This window comes from Urocitellus parryii, chromosome 4, assembly GCF_045843805.1.
Source record: "Urocitellus parryii isolate mUroPar1 chromosome 4, mUroPar1.hap1, whole genome shotgun sequence".
Taxonomy (NCBI): Eukaryota; Metazoa; Chordata; class Mammalia; order Rodentia; family Sciuridae; genus Urocitellus; species Urocitellus parryii.
Window position 1 is genome coordinate 7408034 of NC_135534.1, and position 19625 is coordinate 7427658.

The window sequence follows — 19625 nt, forward strand, 5'->3', positions numbered from 1 at the left end:
GCCACTGTGCCCAGCAAACCTCTTAGGTTTTTTTTTTTGTTGTTGTTGTTCCAATAGTAAAAATAACATACTCATTGTAAAATTGTTAGAGAAGATATTCAACTCTGGAGTATAAACCATGAGGAGCACTTGCAGCCCTAAAGTTCCCTACCTGACGCTTGCTGCTTTGTTCTGAGGACAGCAGGACTCTGCTTCCCTCCTAATGAGGCCTTGCCCAGCTCCCCTGTGCCCCCGAGGCCTGTTTTATTCTCAGTGTTCATTGGCACCCAGGCAGGTCTCCCAAAACCCCTGTGGTGAGACTGACTGACTGCAGCGTGGGACGGGTGGTGGGCCCCGCTCCTTCCTCCAGTTCTCCCCTCCCACCCTGTGTCCTCCTCTGTTGGCCGGGTCCTCCCATCTTCCCCACCTGGTGCCCCCTCTTCCAAGATGCAAAAGATTCATTTCAGGGTTGCCTGGCCTTGTGGTTCGGTCACACCATTTGTGTGCACTAATCCCCGCTCTCCCAGGCTCTTGCACTGGCTTGCTCTGAAGAGTCTTAAGAACCTTAAAGCCTTCAAAATGTGACCATCTGGGCCAACCCTGCTGAGGAAGTTGGCATAGCAGTTAATCACCTGCGCCCCCACAGTGGGCTCTGCTCCACTCAGGTGTGTGAAATGGGGTCTGGGCTTCTCACAATGAGGTTTCTCCTCACACGTCCAGGCACCAGCCTTCAAATGCCTCCCAGGACATACACCGGTGGCCAGAGCCTGGTAACTCTCCTCCCCATCCATCTGTCCAGGGAGTGATGGAATGACCCTGAACTAGGACTCAGGGACCAGAGTTTCCAGAGTGATCTTGGGTGGGTGATGGGCAAGCCAGGTAATCTCCAAAGTCCCCTCCAGTTTGAGTGCTGAGAGGTGCCACTCTCTTCTCCCAGTTCTCTATCCACAGCAGGAACAGCACTTAAGGCACACATCACCTGGCTGTCTGTTCTAGCCCAGCTCACTGCTAATGGGCCTGAGGCCTTGGGCCAGCTCCCCTCCCTGACTTCTTTCATGAGTGTGCCTGGCACCGATCAGCACTGTGAGTGTGGCCATCCCTAGGGTGTGCATTGTTCAGACCTCCCTCGTGTCTGACTGGAAGTGACTGCAGCTCCTCCTCCTTTGCTCCCATCCTGGCAGGGTGTTAAGAAGAGGCTAGGACAGAGGCAGAGCCACTGTGGAAAGCTGCAGGTTCTGGGTGGTGGAGGCTCTTGGTTGGGATCCTGGGGTGGTGGGCGGAGGAAGGGAGCCCAGGAAGAGGGCCCCAGCTGCCACAGCCTCAGAGCAGAGCAGGCTGGGTGGGGCAGAAGCACCGGTAGGGTGAGGCCTTGGCAGTCACTTAATCTAGCTGGGTCAGAGTCTTGCCTTGCCTCCAGCCCACGGTAACCATAAAGGGACAGGGTCTGGGTAGAGTGCAGCAATTGTTTTGATGAACTTCTCTGCAAAAAAGACTCATAAGATAGAAAATCAGAACACAGAAAACATTATTTTTCTGATTTTACTAGTCGAAGGGAAGGTTATAAAATAAGACAAAAAAAAAAAAAAAGTCTCATGAGGCTTCAGCTTGGTAATGAACCCAGAGAGACAGAAATGTAAACACAAACCGCTCCCAGCTAAACTCTAGAACTTTCAGAATAGAGCAGCTTCCACACACACAACAGTAAAATGAAACTGGTCTGCAGAGTTAGTCTATATCCAGCTCCGATCAAGAAGCTCTTTCCTTTCAGCTCAGCCCGGAGTGGGGCAGAGCTGGGGTCCACAGAGTCGCTGCACCTTCCCGGCAGGGAGGCCATGGCGGTTCTGATGGGTTTGGCTTCCAGGGCTGCTCAGGCTGCCCAGTCTGCTTCATTCTGTGGCCTTCTGGTGGATCTGCTGGAGCGCAAGGGAGGCAGGCTGGCTGTGGCCTCTGCCCATCTCCTCTGACCCACTAGAAAAACACCCTTTTGACTCACTGCACTTTGCTGTTATCAGCAGGAAACCCAACGACGCCGAGGGAGCCTGACCACTGCTCAGAGGAGCCAGCCAGCTCAGGTACTCAAAACCCAGCTTTGCCATTTAGAAAACAGTCAGGAAAAAGGCTACAGAGAGAATTTATTAGCCATCTCACACTCTGTTCCCTCTGGAAGTTTCGGTTGTCTTGATTTTTTTGGTGCCAACTGTTGGTTGCTGTGTTCGGGTGTCTGACTCACCCAGGAAAAGGGCTGGCTTTCCAGCCCTCCTGTGCTCGCCACAGCACCGCAAGTAGCAGCCTCCCCGTCACAGACTCCCCATCCTGCCTGGCTGACCTCTGTCGTCAGCCTGGGACCACCAACGAACAGTGCCAGCAGGCTCTTCAGGAAACTTGGGGACTGCCGGAGAGGATCTGGGAGGCAGAGCCTGAGGGAGGAGCAGAAGTGAGGTGCTGCCCAGAGAAGAGGAAGGAGAGGAGGAGCAGCGCACCCTCCGGAGGGCCCGAGGAGGTCTTCAGTGGAGATCTCAGGGAACAGGGGTGGTTCGGGCAGGAGCCCCAGACCCAAGGCACAGAGAAGTTTGAAATGTCCAGGATAAATAGAACCATACAGGGAGGAGAAAAGCCAGCTCCATCCCTCTGTTAAAAACAGTCGCCATGGGCACCAAATATATATTAATATCTGTACATTTGTCATCTTTTAAAAAAGGAAATAAAACCTCCCTGGCACCTTGATTTTTTAAAAAATGAGGTGATACACGAAGAGGCCTCCTGTGTGCACCTGTGTACACAAACGAGTGGCACACCTATTTGAGCACGCACAGAGTAGTGCAGCACACACAAATGCACACGGCTGTGCACGCATGCGTGGCCTGCAGGCACACAAGCCTCCGCCAGCGCCCACGTGGGTCTTTGCAGGGTGCTTCTCGCCAGTGTTCTTGACTCTGCTATCCAAGGGGACCTGCAGCCTCTGTCCTGCACTCAGGGCCCAGGGCCACAGGATCCCCTCTCACCGCATTTCCTCTGTGAAGGAACTCCTGGTGCCTGTCTCTGTAGGTGGCAGCTGCTAATCCGTTGGCCTCACCCCTACCCAGATGTCTGCGTCTTTCAGGTGCAGATCAACTCTACCCATAAGACAAACAGGGAAATAGCATCAGCCTGAGTGAGGGGGACTGCACGGACTCCAGTCCTGATGTCAGGGTTGTGAGGAGAGGCCACAGGAGGGCGGACTGGCTGGGCAGCAAGCCTGAGCTGCTCAGAGGTGGGGACTGCCCTGCAGTAGGGATGTCACAGTGTTCTGCAGGGCCACAGCCACCTTCTTGGAGGTCTTGCGCAGCAGCGGGCTGTCAGGGTGGTGCTCCTTCAGGTGCAGGATGTGGCCCTCCTGGCTCTCAGACGTGCAGCCACACTCCTCGCACACATACAGCTTGGCCCGGCGCTCCTTATACGCATACTTCTGCTGCACGCCATGGATCTTCTTGAGGTGAGACTCCAGGGAGCAGCGCTGGGTGAAGGCCTTGTCACACAGGCTGCACTTGTAGGGTCTCACACCTAAGCAAGACAGGGGCCAGCATCAGAGACCTGACAAGGGACCTTGGAGCCTGTCAGCAGCATCCAGACACAGAAAGGTCAGAACATCTGACTCAGGCAGAGGGATGGATGAAGCCTGTCCATCACCACTTTTCCCGAGTGACTCTCAAATCAAGTCCACATCCCTGATCTCAGGAGGACTTCTACCCTGAGCTGCAGGGTGCCCCTCCCACCATGGAATCTTCCCACATGGCCTGGGTCAGGCAGTCCTGGGGTGCTCCCTCCTGGCCTGGGCCTGTGCTTACCAGTGTGGGTTCGGACGTGTCTCTTGAGGTCAAAGGTATCGTTGAAACCCTTCCCACAGTATGTGCACAGGTGCCTCTTAACATCATTGTGACATTTCATATGGCGATTCAGCATACGCTGGTAGGTGAAGGCCTTCTGGCAGATGTGGCAGGTAAAGAGGTCTCCACTAGGACTGTCCCCCAGGGTCACCTGTGGGCAAGGACAGTATTGTGACAAACATCCAGAATTTGGGACTGCCAACCCCTAGCCCTGAGGAAAGCAGTGTCTATGTCCACAGGCCACAGCCCTGGGCCCTCTGCTCAAAGATGGGCAGTTTAGGGGCTCAAAGGAACCTCTGTGTCATGGGTCCAGGATCCTGCTTGGTTCCTGAGTTCCCTTTTGAGGCCATCACCCAGGCCCTCCTTAACCACTGGAGACAGGCAACTGAACTACCCAGAGACAGCTGTTCGTCCAAAGACAACTTCACTCTTTATGGAGGCTAAATCTGCATGTCTCTAGTGTCTATTAATTCATTCCTGTTCTGCCTCTGTGACAGAGTAGATGACTACCCAGGGAAAGGGTCTCGATTGCAGCCTACAGACTGAAGCATGCAGCAAGACTAGAATCTGGCCCAGGCCAGCCAGCTCCCTGGTTCACTTGAGCCAGGTGGCATGGTGTGGGTCAAACCCCTGTGCCATCCATCCTCTGGCCTGTAAATCTTTCTGATGTTTTTCTAATTATGGAAGATTTCAAATTTATACAAAAGTATGGAGACAATATCACAAGCCTGTGCCTGTTCCTTCTCTTCTACCCTGCTTCCCCTTGCCTTGTCCATTTGAAGCAAGACCTGGGTACATGTAACACCTTGGAAAGTATGCTGCTCAGAGTGGCTACAGCAGCTCCCCAGGTGAGATCAACACAGGAGTGGCTGAACAGCCAGGATGATGGAGTCTCTACTCTCACATCTGTTACCATCCAGAGGGTGCTTGTGCTCTGTGGGTGGCCTGTCTCTGGCCGCTCCTCCTGAGATCCTGGGCCTCTGTCGCACTACACCTCCCATTTGGCACCTGGGAAATGTCAGGATGCAGTCCTCCAACTCCTCTACTCTCCCCACCCACAGGGGTCCAAGAGTCAGGGGAAGGGCATCAGGGGCACAAAGAGCACCATGTTCCCTCCCAGTTGCAATATGGTGTTCCAGTCTTTGGTGACACAGGACATCACTAAAGGAGCACCCTTCCCTAGATCACTGTGCAGATGCTGCCCCACCCTGGAGTTTCCGGAGTGCAGACCCAGGCAGGCTGGGCCTGCTGTTGGTGCTGTCCTTGGGAGCAGGGGCACCTGCGCTGCCTCGTGCCTGTACTGTGTAGGGTGCCGGGGCTGCTCACCCAGGCCCAGCTCTAGTCATGTCCTTAGACACTGATCAGGCTGGAGACACAGATCTGGGCAAGGTGGTTGCTGCTTCAGGGAATAGTTAACTGCTAGGCCACTCAGACCTCATGCTCAGTGCGACCCAGACAGGAGATGCAGCCAGGCCAGACTCCTGCCTCTCTGCCTTGGGGGGCTCTTCCTACAGCTCTCCTTGCTGCTTGTGGCCAGACAAACCATGTGGTCAGTGGCCGTTCTCACTTCAGACTTACGTCTCTTCCATCTGTGCTGCAGTTAAATTCTTCTCTGCAGAAGCCTTGGCCCAGGGCCCAGGTCAGTCTGCCTACATTTCATTGGCTCCATATCTCATGGGCTGGACATAGGTCTCCATATGTGCCCCTGGTCCCTGAGACAATGTGACAGTCGTTACCTTCATCTTGGTGCGTAGGAAGCCCTGATCTCTGCTTTGGGGGTCAGTCAGGCGGCCCACATCTTCAGAGGGCAGCTGGGCCACCACGCAGGCTCCTGGGGCCGTACTATAGCTGGAGTCCCGAAGGCTCATGTCCAAAGCCAGGGGGCAGGAAGGGGGTTCGGCCACTGATGGCTCTGGCTCCCGGTAGGGCTGTGGTGGGCAGAAGCCCAGGCTGACTGTGGAGAGAACAGCCGGGTGAGGATTTCAGGAAGGTTCTCCAGCAAGAAGGTGGCTAGAGCCTCTGTTCCAGCTCTCACAGGCATGTATAGAGTGGGGCTTCTCCCAACCACCACGTGCTACGCCTCCCTTCTGCCCCATTAAGGTAATTACAGGTGACGCCAGCCAAGCGCCACTGCCCGCTGAGTAATTTGTGTCTTAGCGGAACTGGGAGGACCAAACTGCCCTGCCAATTATGGCTGCAGACCTATCGGCCTGCCCCACCTGGGCCAGTCCCTCTGGATTCCAAGCTTGTGTGTGCTCCTGCTGGGACAAAGGGCACCACTGGAGGCCCTGGCCAAGGACAACTCCTTGAGAGTCATCCTGGCCCCAGAGGGTGATGGTCTGGGCCCCTTCAGGCCTCTCCCCCAGGCAGATTTAGCCATTGGCCTTGGGTTTTTAGGTGGTTCTAGACCCTTCCTCCTCTAGCCTGCTAGTCCCTGCTGTCATAGCCCATCAGGGCTCCAGGCTCCCAACTCCAGCCCAGCCCAGCTCTGCAGGCAAACAGGCCAGGTGGGTGGAGAGGGAGGAGGTCAGGGAGCAGCAGGTGGATGCTCGGGCAGCCTGCCTGGCGCTTATGCAACCCTCCCCCACAGCGGACCGCTTGCTGTGGCAGCCAGGCTGGGCTCCCTCAGGCAGTGGTGGCACCGATACCTGGCAGCCACTCCCTGCAGCAGACACATCACAGTAAACGGGCCAGGGAGGCTTGGCTGCAGACCCTCAGCCCTGGTCCTGATGAGAAGTGACCCAGAGGAGTCAAGTCTCGAAGCCAGCAGAGCTGGGCAAATGGTCTAATATTTCAATTAAAATCTCAGTACATCCTAAGGTCTGAACTTAAAACCTATAAATTTCAGAAAGACAAATCAAGAGGGACAGTCCTGGGACAGAAAGGATGAGGGAGCATGAGAGAGAGGTGCATATGGGATTTCAGTCCCACCAGCAAGGTCCTCTGCCCCGACCCCTCCACGCTGGAAAGACAGTGGTGAGGACCAGGGCAGGGCGGCTGCCCTCACCTCTCCTGCAGGACAGATGGGGATGTAGCAGAAGGAAGAGGACCGGGATAATGGAGGCTGGGTAAGTATGAGGGCACCGAAGTTTCGGGAGAGGCCCCAGATCTCGCCCCCTCAAAACACAACAAAGCTCTGACGGGGGAAGAATGTGCCTGCCCGCGCCCAGAACCCGTTCTACGGGCGCTGGCGTCCGTCTGTCCGGGGGACTTTAATGAGCCACCTCATTCCAGGGGTTGATTCACCAGCGCCAGGCCCTGGCCTGGCCCCTGAGCTGGCGCCCCACCTCTCTCTGAGCCACACAGGCTGGTGTCAGGCCCGAGCTCTGGGGGTCCAGCTGTCAGTGGCCTGTCTGCCCTCCTACGTCTGTGCACAGGGGACCAGGCTGGGTGAGCTGGGGCACAGCATTGGCAGCTACCGGTGCCAGCTTACCGGCCACTGATGACCTTGGCCAAGTATTCAAAACTGAACGGCAATTTCCATTTCTCAACCCAGGTGGACAAAACAGGGACCTCTACTCTCCTGGGTCTGTCAGTTTGGGATGTTGTGAATGAGGAGCCTGAAAACCCAAAGCCAGAACCCAGCTCTGTCTGCCTCGGAGCAAAGGAGAGAGGAGGGGCAGCAGGTGAGATGAGTTAGTTTGAACTCAGAATGAACTGTAGAGTGCTTGCCTAGCACGAGCTGGCCCTGAGTCTGATTCCCAGAACCCCCCCACCCCAAAAAAAGTTTTAGCCTGGCCTGGGGGCACACATCTATAATCCCAGAGATTTAGGAGGCTGAGGCAGGAGGATCACAAGTTCGAGGCCAGCCTGGGCAGCTTAGTAAGACCCTGCCTCAAAATAAAAAATGAAAAGGACTGGGGGTGCAGCTCAGAGACAGCGCAACGCTAGGTTCAATCCCCCACCCCAAAAAAGAAAAGAAGTAGAAAAAGGGGGGCTGGGGCTGGGGCTCAGCGGTAGAGCGCTCACCTAGCACGTGCAAGGCCCTGGGTTCGAGCCTCAGCACCACACAAAAATAAATAAAGATATTGTGTCCAACTACAACTAAAAAACTTAACAAATTAAAAAAAGAAGAAGAAGAAGCTGTCACACTTTGTTCTCTGGCTTCACTAGAGGGGAGGCTCATGGTTGGGGTCCTTGGGACCAACCCGTAGGGAGGCAATCCCGTGTCCTTTGTCTGCTTCTGCCCTTCCACACACACCTGACATAGCTGGTGCTGAGCATGGACAGGGTGAAGCCTCCCTGGGTTGGCTCTCTGTGCCACCTCTACCCTGAGCGAGGGGCAGGTAAGGCTGCTAGGGTGGGGATATTGCCTCATCCCGCCCACCCCGCCAAACCTGTCTCCCTGCCACCCCCGTGTGTCCCTGCTGGGCTGCATACACAGGAGTGCACATTAGCATGCCACACGTCTGAGTGTCACTGTGATAGGAGGCAGGAAGCAGAACTGGTCAGGCCCTGCTGGTGCTGCTCTCTGTTCCTTAATTAGATGTTTCCAACAAGGTGGTGGCTGCTGTGGCCACTCACTGCCCACCCACAGCTGTGGAGTGTGGTAAGGCCAAACTAGCCTGCCTCCCCTCCTCCCTCAGGAGCTCATGCTTTCCCTCCTATAGGCCCAATGTGCCTCCAGACCAGTCCAAAGCGATGGGATGGACAAAAAGGGACTTAGGTCCAGGGCAGCTGCCTATACAAGGGTCACATTCTGCCTTATCCTCCGAAAGTCCCCCCTCTTAAAACCGAGCATCATGGCACATGCCTGTAATCTCAGAGACTCAGGAGGCTGAGGCAGGAGGATTGCAAGTTCAAAGCCAGCCTTAGCAATTTAGTGAGGCCCTAAACAACTTAGTGAGATTCTGTCTCAAAAAAAAAAAAAAAAAAAATTAAAAGGGCTGGGGTTGTGGCACAGTGGTTGAGTGACCCTGGGTTTAATCCCCTGTACAAAAAAAAATGTTCCCCCTTTCTTGGGTTGAAAGTCACTGGCCCAAATAGTGGCTAGGATGCTAGGTCCTGCCCCATCAAAGGCCTTAGACAAGACTGGGCAGGAGGCCTGATCCCTGGCTCTCTGGGGAGAGAATGGGGAGAGCAAGTGAGGCAGATGTGAGGGTGCCCCACCTCCTGGGTGCTGACCACGCAGGTGCTGCTGGGGTCAACTCTCTTCTGGGTGTGTGCACAGCCCAGGCTGGTTTCAGGCAGCCTTGTACCCTTATCAACAAGGGCTGGGTTCCCCTGTGCCCAGTCCTGCAGGTCAGCTGGCAATCCTCTGAAAGGAGCGGTATCTGCTATCCAGCAGGGCAGCAGCCTGGGGACACATGGACCTATCTTTCGGCCTTCTGCTGCCATCTCTGTTGGGCGATATCTGCCCCATTCTTGATTGGTTTTCATTCAGTGTCCATGGTGAAGTCAAAACTGTGCCCTCTGTCCTCACACCAGTGTGTATGGCTTGGCCAGCCAGGAACTGCACTTCCTGTGGCAGCCTTCATCTTCCTGCCCAGCACAGGCCTGTGGGGCCCTATAGGATGCCAGAGGATGAACAATGGTAAAAAGGAACCCGACACCAATGATGGCCAGGCTTCAGTCCTCATCCTCTGTGCACCCAGGGCACTTGCTCTCACCTGCTCTCTTTCTGGGACAGTCTGGCAGCTTCTGCCACAGGACACCCAAGCTTGGGACAAACAGCTTAGCAGCTTCGGTGACAGTGTCCCATGGGACTGGTAGGAGTCCTACCAGTTAGGGCACAAGCTGCTCTTCTGTCCCATGCACTAACTGGCTGTCCCCTCCCAGCCTCTCTCCCAAGAGGACACAGCAAACCCACTCCACTGCCCAGCACTTCCAGAAGTCACTAGAACACTCATTGGAAACCTAGCTTCTCCCACCACTCCCACCCCTATTCTGGGGTCCAGAGCTGATTTTCTCTGCCTTTCTGACTCAGCCTGGAAAAAGAATGGTCAAGTCCCACACTGCTAACAGCAGAGCGAGGCCCAGCTGCATTATCTAAAGGAAACCCCGGGCTCCTGCAGCTCAGCCCCACTGGCCTCCTGGCCTTGTGCCCTGCTGCAGAACCAGCAGAAAGCGGCCGCTGGCAGCCAGAGGGGAGGCCCAGGAGTGGGAGTCTGGGGTTCTGGAAGAGGCCCCAGGGATGCTCCTGGAGTTCCAGCTTCCAGGACGGGTCTTTCCCCAGGTGCCTTCTTGACATCTAGACTTCACTCAGCAGGGGCCAGGCTTGGAGGGACGCATCATCCCTCCAAGTGGAAGTAACAGGTACAAGTACCCTGTTCATCCTCCAGAAACCAGCATCCTCCTGTTACTCCACAGTCAATACTGACACAACTGAGGAGAGAAGCCCACACCCCGGGAGGTGAGGGAAGATAAGGGGTCAAGGCCCCCAAGAGGGAGCATCCTATCCACTAACCTCCCCCTGATCCCAGGGCAGATGGGGCTCTCTTCTCCCTTGCCTGCATTCCAGACCCAGCTGACCAGGGCTTCCCCTTAGCTTTGGGAGGATAATGGGGGCTCAGGGAAAGATTCTGCCCTGGGAGAGGAACCTGTAGAATTCTGCCTGGGGGAGGAAGGCTGAGGTACTTATGAGACTGGGACTGGGCCCAGTACTTTCAGCCACTCATTCCAGGGAGCTTCTGATGCTCTGAGTGTCTCAAGGGCCCCGGCAGGAAGGTCAAAATTCAGACACCCGCATGTTCCCCTGCCCTCCCTGGGAAAGGGGTCAGTGCCTAGCTGGTCACAACGTGCTGAGAGTCTGTGAGGTGGGGGTGACGGAAACGTGCCCAGTCGACTCCTGGGGTCATGGTCGGTTGGTGATGGAATGGCCCAGCCAGAGGACAGGCCACCACATAACTGCCCCCTCCAGCCATCTGAAGCGTCCGAGCGTGGCCCAAGGACATTCCCTTTCTCATTTTCAAAAATTGTGGGAAAATTCTCCAGTGGGTCAAGTGGCCTTTAGAGGTAAAACCTATGCCCTTTACTTGGCCCACAGAACTCTCATCCACTGCCAGAGCCACGGGGGCAAGTTTTACCATCGCCCTCGAGGTCAGCCTGCCCTCCATTCCAGGACCATCTTGCAGAGTGAGCATCTGTACACTCCTCCACCTGGACGGTAGTGGCAGATGAACTGTCCACCTAGGAGTCGTCCCCTGCCCCTGATGGGACAGTCCCGGAGCCCAGGTCTCTACTACCATTCCCACTTTGGCCACCAAAACTCTTATGGGGAAAATTGTTAGGACCCAAGGAAGTCAATGATTTGAACAAGCGGAATTTCTTTGTCCTTTGTAAAAGTCAATATGTGATCTGTTACTAAATGGGATGTGAAATAAAACTAAAAATAACAGCACTCTGAGCTGGGCCCAAGGCTCAGCTCACCTTTAACACAGTCCAAGTTCAGTTTATCAGATCCCATGGAGCAGCTAAGCAGCAAGTCAAACATAGGTTGGGGAGGAGGTAGGAGCAAGGAAGGGGGTGGCCTCTCCCTGGTCCTTCCGGAGGTGGAGCACTGGCCAGCTGGTGAGGGAACACGGCCAGCTAAAAACTACAGTCCTAGCCCACTCCCACCTAGATAGGGAGACACTCATTTCCTTTTTTGCCTCAGTTTCCCTACTGGGATGATTCCAATGTTTAAAGAGGCTACAGAAGGATGGCCCAGCCCCCATGAGATAAGCTTAAGCTGTGACACTTCCCACCCTGGCTTCAGGTCATAGGATCCTGGCAGCTCAGGCCACAAAAACCCTATCCCCAAGCCCCTGCCCCCAACAGTTTAATTCAAGAGGGAGACTGAGGCAAGAGCCCTCACTGGCCCCTCATCTGATGCCCTCATTTCCTGACTTTCCTTAAGGCCCAGGCGATGCCAGGGAATCTGCAGATCAAGGGTCAAAGTCGGTTGGTTAATTACCACCTCTCCTTCCTTGGAGGCACTGGGCAAGGTATTGACTGCAGCCCCCACCCCACCCCCAAGGCTTCCTGACCAAAGATTTTGTTGGGGGAAGGGGGAGGACAGAAGGAGCAAAAGCGTCCTCAGGGACCCTAGGAAGATGCCTCAAAGGAAGACAACTCGGGTTACTCATTCAAAGTGGACGCGGACTCTGTCTAGGCGTCTTCTCAAAATAAACTGGGTGCACCAGCTTCCCCGGGCTTGTCTTGGGCTGGGGGGTGCTCCTTAAAACTACTTTACGCTCCGTGTATCCTCTGCAAGGTTGAAGGATCGCGTTTCTAACAAAGGTGAGAACCGATCCCATCTTTGTCTCAAGGGCAGGCTGGGTGCAAGCGGGCGCCTTCTTATCCCGCTTGCGTACTGTGCGGACCGCGGGGCTAGAGCCGCAGGGCAACTTGGGGATACTCGCCCGCGTCCCCACCAGGCACCAGATTTGTGGCGGAGGGAGAAAGACCTATGGAAGCGGCTAAGGCTCAGAATCTAAGTGGCAAAGCCTCAGCTGAAACTCCATCTCGTTCCCTGCCCCCTAAAGTGGCATCGCTCCAGCGCCCTCCTCGCGCTTCATCAAAGTCTCGGCTTTCTGGATTTACGACTCGAGAGCCGAGGGTCGCCAGAGCGGTGACACACCCCGCTGCCTCCCCTACGCCGTGGCTCGGGTCGGTAGAGGGAGATGGCCCCCGCCCCCACCCGACGCTGCTTCCGCTCGCGAGCCCTCTCCTCCCCGCGCCCGGGGTCACCCAGCCGCGGGCTAACGGAGCCGCGGCCGCGGCAACCTGCATCCTGGTGTTCAGCGGCGGGCGCAGAGCCGCTCATCTCCGCGCCCCGCCTTCCCGCCGCCGCGGGCGCCGCGGGCTGCAGGCGCCTCACCTGGCACGTAGATCTCGCCGCGCTCCTCATCTGGCAGCTCGCTCCAGTTCCTCTTGCACGTGGAGACGCACGGCTTCTTCACCAGGAACGCGCGGGGCATTTTCGAACGCTCCTGGCCCGGCGCGGTCCGTTTCCGCAACTAGAACCGGGTCGTCCCACCTTTCCCGGGCCGGCTCGGAGGCGCAGGAAGCGGACAGTTCAGGGGAGGAATCGTCGAGGCGCCCCCACGTTCCGCTAGAAGACAGTGCTGGGACGGCGCGCGCCCGTTCCAACTTCGCGGAGTGTCGCGGTCCCTCGGTAGCAGAGCCCTTGCAGCCAAGTGCACTGGGCGACGGGGAATCGGCAGGTAGGCGTCTCCTGACTCGACTGGCGTCCCCTCGGCCGCTCGGGAAGTCTTAAAGTGCGAGCCGGACAGACAGGTTCACGCTTTATTGGCTCGCGGCGGTGTGTGTTGGTGGCTGGGCGGGGAGGGGGGTGATCTGATCTAATTAGCTTGGAGTAGCCTGGGGAGCGATGGCGCATGCGTTGGGAAATAACGGTGACAACCCACCTATTTGTTACCTGTCGAACCGGTTTCCATTCCGCTGCCGGTGAGGTGGCCTCGCGGCCCGGGCGGGGCGGACGGGCGGGGGCGGGCGCCGGCACCCAGTCCCCTGCAGCTCCAGCTGCCCAGCCGACCCGGCCACCGCCCCGGACCTGCCAGCCGGGCATGCTAGCGTTTGCAAACGGGAGTTTCGGAGGGAGCTGGGAAGAGGAGGGAGGGGAGGGCAACGTTATTTGCACCGGCGCTCGCACGCCCAGCGGGTGATGAAATGAAACTCGCCCAACTGGGCCCGGCCCAGCCTGACGCGCCCCAGGCGCCTAGGGAGGCGCGAAGCCGCCGGGCGGTTACCCGCGGTTCGGCCCTCACTTGTTGAACCGGGCCTGCGCCCAAGCGGCCCGGGATCCCCAAGGCCCGACTGAGCAATTCGTGGTTCAATCCAGAGGTATTTGCTGGGTGCAGGCTTCGTGCGGAAAGGCACGATGGCCGCAGGAGCGCGCAGTCGGGGAGGCGGGACGCACATGCGAATATACAGCCAGCGCCCATTGGGTCCCCAGGACCCCAGCTAGAGTCTTCTGCCCCTTCTGCCCCGAGAAGGCTTGGGAGTAAGCATTTAGACTGCGCTGTACCACCGACATGGTACAAAACCCCAGCACCTTGGTCACTAGGCTTACAACATCGTCCAATTCTCAAAGACGGGATGTCAGGTTCCGTGAGGGTGGAGGAGAGCTGAGGGCGAGGAACCCAGACGTGCTCAGGCCCAGCCTTTTCTTTCTGCAGTCACCGTCCCTGAGGGGCAAAGGTTCTGCCTCCACCCTACTCCACTGGCCACATTCTACTAATCGCTAGGCTCAGTTGGAGGGATACCCCACATCCACCACCCTGCCCAGGAGTGCTTGGTGGCCTCTGTGACTGGGTTTCTTTTACTAGCTGACCCACTAAGTGCAGAGATAGGAGCCCCTCCTAACATTTTAGAGTCCCTACAGCACCTACATACACCTTTCTCACATAGTATTAAGCTTTTGCTGGAACAGGTTGTAGGGAAATGAGCAATACAGGAGTCACAAGAGAAGTGGCTGAAGCTCTCAGGCATCTAGTTGAAGGTGACATATTTTCAAGAGTGAGAGGCTGTTTTTCAGAGACCATTTACATCCCCCCACCCTGTGGAGTCAGTCCTCTATGTAGGTGAGGAGAGACCTTGCAGGCAGCCAAGCCTCCTCCTCCCTGACTCCCAGAGTCTGAGTTTGGCAAAGGGGCTTTCCTCAGGTGTCCCTCCAGAGTTACTGGGAGGAAGACATGAACTCTTGCCAGGGGCTGTTAATGTCTGCCCCTTTCCTTCCTCTTCCAGGGCTCTGTCTTCAGGAAGCCTACACTTCCCTTGTCACCCTCCCCTCTGATCCTGGACCCATTCCTCCAACTGACATTAAGTGAGCACCCACTGGGCACTGACATTTGACAGTAAATCCTGGAGAAACATTGATAAGCATTGATAAATAATCTAGGAGAGAGGTGAAATGAGCTTCCCCATTCCACAAGTTTTTCTTGAGCACTTCTGTTGTGTTAGTCCCTGATGGGTTGGTAGGCAGTGGGTGCTCAGGAGCATCTTTGAGGTCAACACAGATGACCCCCAACATAAATGCGGGCTTTCTCATCAGGGGAGAAACTGAAACACACAGGAGGCCAGGTGGGGAGGTCAAATGGGTGGGGCCAGCCAGTCCCACATCTCCACTGGTGCCAAGAGAGCTACAGTGGACAGAGTGGGGTCCCAGGAGGAAGAGTGCTTTATCCATGCTGGCCCCTGCTATAGTTCCAGCATCCACTACGGAGCCTGGAATGAAGGTAGTTATCAATTAATACTTGTGGGATGAATGAATATCCTATTTTTTCTTGACTTGTGTGACCCATTTGCCTTACATGTGCCAACTTTTGGTAGGGACAGACAGAGCTGATTTCCTAATTATGAGGAAAAGAGTCTTTCTAAACTGTGATAGAAGGTCCTGGGTGCTGGCTGTCAGGGAAACTGGAGAGTGGTGGGGACTGTGGAGAACATGCCTTTTATATAACAGGCAGTAACAGCATGTCATTTGGGTACTGGAACACAGCATGGCCACACCTTCCCATTTTCCAAACAAAATTTAGATTTGAGTGTGAAGCCTACTGATTTTTAAATGTTACCTCATGTTTTTTTAAAAAAACATAGACTGGGTCAAACAAGACACTTCTGTGGCTGCCAGTGTGTGGGCTGTGGTTCAAGGGCAGCTCCAGAGCCAGCAAAGTAGGTGAAATTGGGTAAAACAGAGCTAAACTGTGAAGTGCATGAGGATGGCCACCTCCTGCTGTCACTACTGTTCACCCAGCACTCCGCAGGGAGTCAGCTAGCTATCATTCATCAGTGCCTTAATTGCATTGACAGCTATGTCTTTCTTTTCTTTTTCTTATGGAGCTGTAGATTGAACCCAGGGGCACGCTACCACTGAGCCATATCCCCAGACCCCTTTTAAATTTTTAGAGAAGATCTTGCTAAGTTGCCCAGGCTGGCCTTGAACTTGCAATTCCCTGCCTCAGCCTTCTGAGTTGCTGGGGTTATAAGTGTGCCCCACAAAGCCCAGCAATTTTTTTTTAAAAAAAATTTAGTTATAGATGGACACAATACCTTCATTTTTAAAATTTTATTTGTGTGGTGCTGAGGATCGAACCCATGCCCCATACATGTGAGGCAAGCGCTCCACCACTGAGCCATAACCCCAGCCCAAGCCCAGAATTTTTTGAGTGCCCACTATGTGGTAGACCCCAGGATTCTGCAATACAGGATAAACAAAGAGATAAGAAAACAGTGCAAACCAGAACCTTTAGGGTAGCTGGACATGGTGGTGCATGCCTGTAATCCCAGCCACTTGGGAGGCTGAGGCAGGAGGATTGTAAGTTCAAAGCCAGCCTCAGCAACTTAGGGAGGCTCTAAACAACTTTAGGGCTGGGGATGTTGCTCAGTGATTAAGGATTCCTGGGTTCAATGCCCGATACCAAAAATAAAAACAGAACCTTTAGGGTGATGTGGTGCTAGCAGATGGGGGTGCTGAGATCTGAATGAGAGACGGGGGTCAGCTATGCAGAGTGGGGAAGAGCATGATCAGAGAAAGGAACAGCTGGGGCCGAGGCCTTAGCAAGAAGGAGCCTTTTCCGAGGCAGGAGGCACGTAACAGCTGTAGTGGCTGGATGGTGAGGGGAAGGGATGGTGTGGGAACTCAGACTGCAGACAGGTGAGCCATGCCATGTGAGTTTCATTGGGGTGGGGAGCTGTGGTCTCCCAGAGCCATCAGACCTGCTAGGGGCAGAATGGACTGTATCAGTGGGGAGGGTGGTGATAGGGAGACCAGAGTAGGAGCTACTGCAATAGTCCAAGCAGGAAATGACGGGTCCCATTCAAGGCATGAGGACCCATTTCAGCTGGATCCTGAGAGGTCATCTTTTGTTGCTACAGTGGATGGGTGTGAAGGAAAGACTGGCCACAGGAGGCAAGTAAGAACCATGATCCTCAAAGTGCCATCAGAATTTAGTGCTCAGGTCCCAACCCAAGGAACACAGGGAGAGCTAGGGTGGAAGCTGGGTGGTGGGAAGAGAGCGTTTGAAACCACTGTGTTCCTGGCTTCCTGTTTTCAGGGAAGGTCTCTGGAGGAACCAGGATGGGATGCAGAGGGGAGGGGCTGGGGATCCTGGAGGCTTAAGGCAGAAGGGCACATGGGAGAGATATCCTAGTGTCCGGGGACGTGGGCCAAGCTCCTACCCTCTCAGGACCTGTTTCTCTACGTGTAAAGTGAGGCTCTGGGTTCTAGCTCTGCCCTCAGCCATCAGGGGATGCTTTGGGTTTGCCTTTGCTCAGATGCCCTTGCAAACAGCTGTAAAGCAGCTAGGGGCCTCCAGAACAGGTTGGTTGGGTCCATCAGCTGCCTTTCCTCTGTTTGGCTGTAAGCAAAGCCCCTGACACACTGTGAAGTGCCGTGGGTGGCACTGACGCTCCATCTCTTGATGAATTCCTGGCTGGGGGCCTGCTAGAGGGGGTGCTGCCCTGTGGCAGAAGGCTGGGGAGGGCGGCTTTGGGGCCATACAGACCCCTGTGGGGGCAGGATGGGCAGAGGAGGCCGTTTGGGGCCATCCAGACACCTGTGACCTCCTCCCCCAACCCCCACCCACTGGCAAGTCCCATCAGTTTCCAAATCCATGTCCACCCTGGAGCTCCTCACTAGGACCCTGAATCCGCCTCATGAGCAGCCCCCAGTTCCCTGTCCATGCTCTGAAAACCCAAGTCCTACCATACCTCCCCTCGCCCCAGACAGCATCCTGGTGAGGCCTGGTGTGCCCTGGCCCTGCTGACCTCTGGCTCTGTCCTGCCCACTTCCCTGGGTGCCTACCGTATCTCCCTTCTCAGTCCCCTGAACAGGCTGCAGCCTCTTCTAAGCTGAGCCTCTCCTGTGGCTCCTCCTGTCCGAGGCACTTACCCATGTGGTGACTGGCCTGATACCTTTCCTCACTTCCCGTTACCTGATTTTGCTTTCTCTGCAGCACCTTTCATGGCGATATTTGGGTTTGTCTTTTTTATTTGTTGTCTGTTTCTTCTAGTGTTCTGTTTGAGAGGGACCCTCTTGGTAACATTTTTAAAGCTTTATACAATTCACACACCACAAAAATGCACACACACTCTCTTTTTTTTTTTTTTTTTGTAAAATATTCAGAATATAAAATTTACCATCTTTTCTTTTTTCATTTTGCAACACTGGGGATTGAACCCAGGGGCGCTTAACCACTGAGCCACATCCCCAAGCCCTACTTTAAATTTTTTATTTAAAGACAGGGTCTCACTAAGTTGCTTAGGGCCTTGCTAAGTTGCTGAGGCTGGCTTTGAATTTGCAATCCTCCAGCCTCAGCCTCTCAAGCCACTGGGATTACAGGCATGTGCCACCACACCCAGCAGAAATCACCCCCTTATAATGTGTACAGTTCAGTAGTTGTCAGTCACCTCAGAGTTGTACCAAGTCTAGAAAACCTGTGATCCTGGCAGTCACCCTCCATTCCCCAGCACCCTGCCCCTGGCACCCACTATTCCTCTTTGTTTCTGGATGGGCCAATGCACTCCTTTGTTTGAGGCTTCCCTGGCTCCCCTGCATCCAGTGCTGTGGGGATGGGCTGGTTGTATCCCCGTTTTACAGATGAGAAAATGAGATTCAGGACCCCTCAGGAAAACTGGCTTTCCCTTTTCCAAGCCTTATGCCTAGGGTCTCCCCAGAACTTGGCAGCATGGAGGAGGACAGAAACTCAGCAGGAAGAGAGGGAATACGGGAGGGCACTGAGTGGGGAACTCCTTGCTCAGCCATCTGACTGTGGCCCCACCTAGGTCCTTGTAGCAGGAATGCCACTCTCCTAGGCACGCCTGATGTTGAGGCTGAGCTCAACTCTATGCCTAGCCTATGTCAGGGACACAGCCATCACCACTCTCCTATATGGGAACAACTACCAGGCAGGCAGGTGGAAGCAGCAAGAGAGACAGTGCATTTTGTGGTGTGTAAATAATATAAAGCTTTAAAAATGTTACCAAGAGGGTCCCTCACAAACAGAACACTGGAAGAAACAGACAACAAATAAAAAGACAAACCCAAATATCGCCATGAAAGGTGCTGCAGAGAAAGCAGAAATCCAAGGACCTGGACACCCAAGAGGGTTGAGGGTAGCTGGTATGTCGGGGGCAAGTCAGACGCAGAGAGGGGCTGTTGCTGAAGTCCGGATCTACCTGTGAGGGCTCTGGGTCTTCCTACAAATGACTGTACCTCTCTGGACTCCAGACTCTCATCTGTGAGGTACCCATCCTTGATTGCTCAGGCAACCTCAGGGTTGTCCTGAGCCTCAGTGAGTCCATGTGGCACATCTATCTCAGTCCTGGAAACCAGACTTGGGGCCCCCTCTTTCCAGATCCCAGCCCAAGGAGGCCAAGGCACAGGTAGGCTGGAGTTTGGCAGAGGCATGCTGTTGAGAGGATGGGACCAGAAGGAGCCTTGTCTCTCACAGAGGTGAGGGCCCAGGACTTGCAGTTATCAGTGCCCTCTGGACCTCAGACAGGAAAACCAGACAGGCTCCTACTCCAGGCTGCCTTCCCTACCCAGGGGTGCTCTCATCCTGGCCTCTTTCATCTTAGGTTTAATTAGCCAGGTGCCCCACCCCACATCCCCTTGGGCGGGAGTCATCACTCCCATTTTATAGATGGGGAAACTGAGGCACCTAGAGGGAAATGGATTGCTGCTGTCGCCTGTGAGTCAGCTGTGCAGTCCAGCCCAGAGGAGCCAGGACCAGGCCTTCTGGCTGGACCTGTCTCTCTCCTCGTCTCCGTCCCCCCCCACCCGGGTGCCAGACAGCCTCCTTTCCAGCTCTCTACCTCACCACTCTCATTTGGAGCGGC

At 55.1% G+C, this 19625-nt stretch overlaps 1 protein-coding gene across 1 annotated transcript; it reads right to left on the reverse strand.

Moving 5' to 3' along the window:
• Positions 1-3223: 3223 nt before the first annotated feature.
• Positions 3224-12742, reverse strand: Ovol1 (ovo like transcriptional repressor 1). Its single transcript, XM_026396654.2, has 4 exons — positions 12643-12742; positions 5579-5796; positions 3804-3993; positions 3224-3519 (listed from the first exon to the last, which is right to left on the reverse strand). The coding sequence occupies exons 1-4, from the start codon at positions 12740-12742 to the stop codon at positions 3224-3226; spliced, it is 804 nt and encodes a 267-aa protein (XP_026252439.1).
• Positions 12743-19625: the final 6883 nt, after the last annotated feature.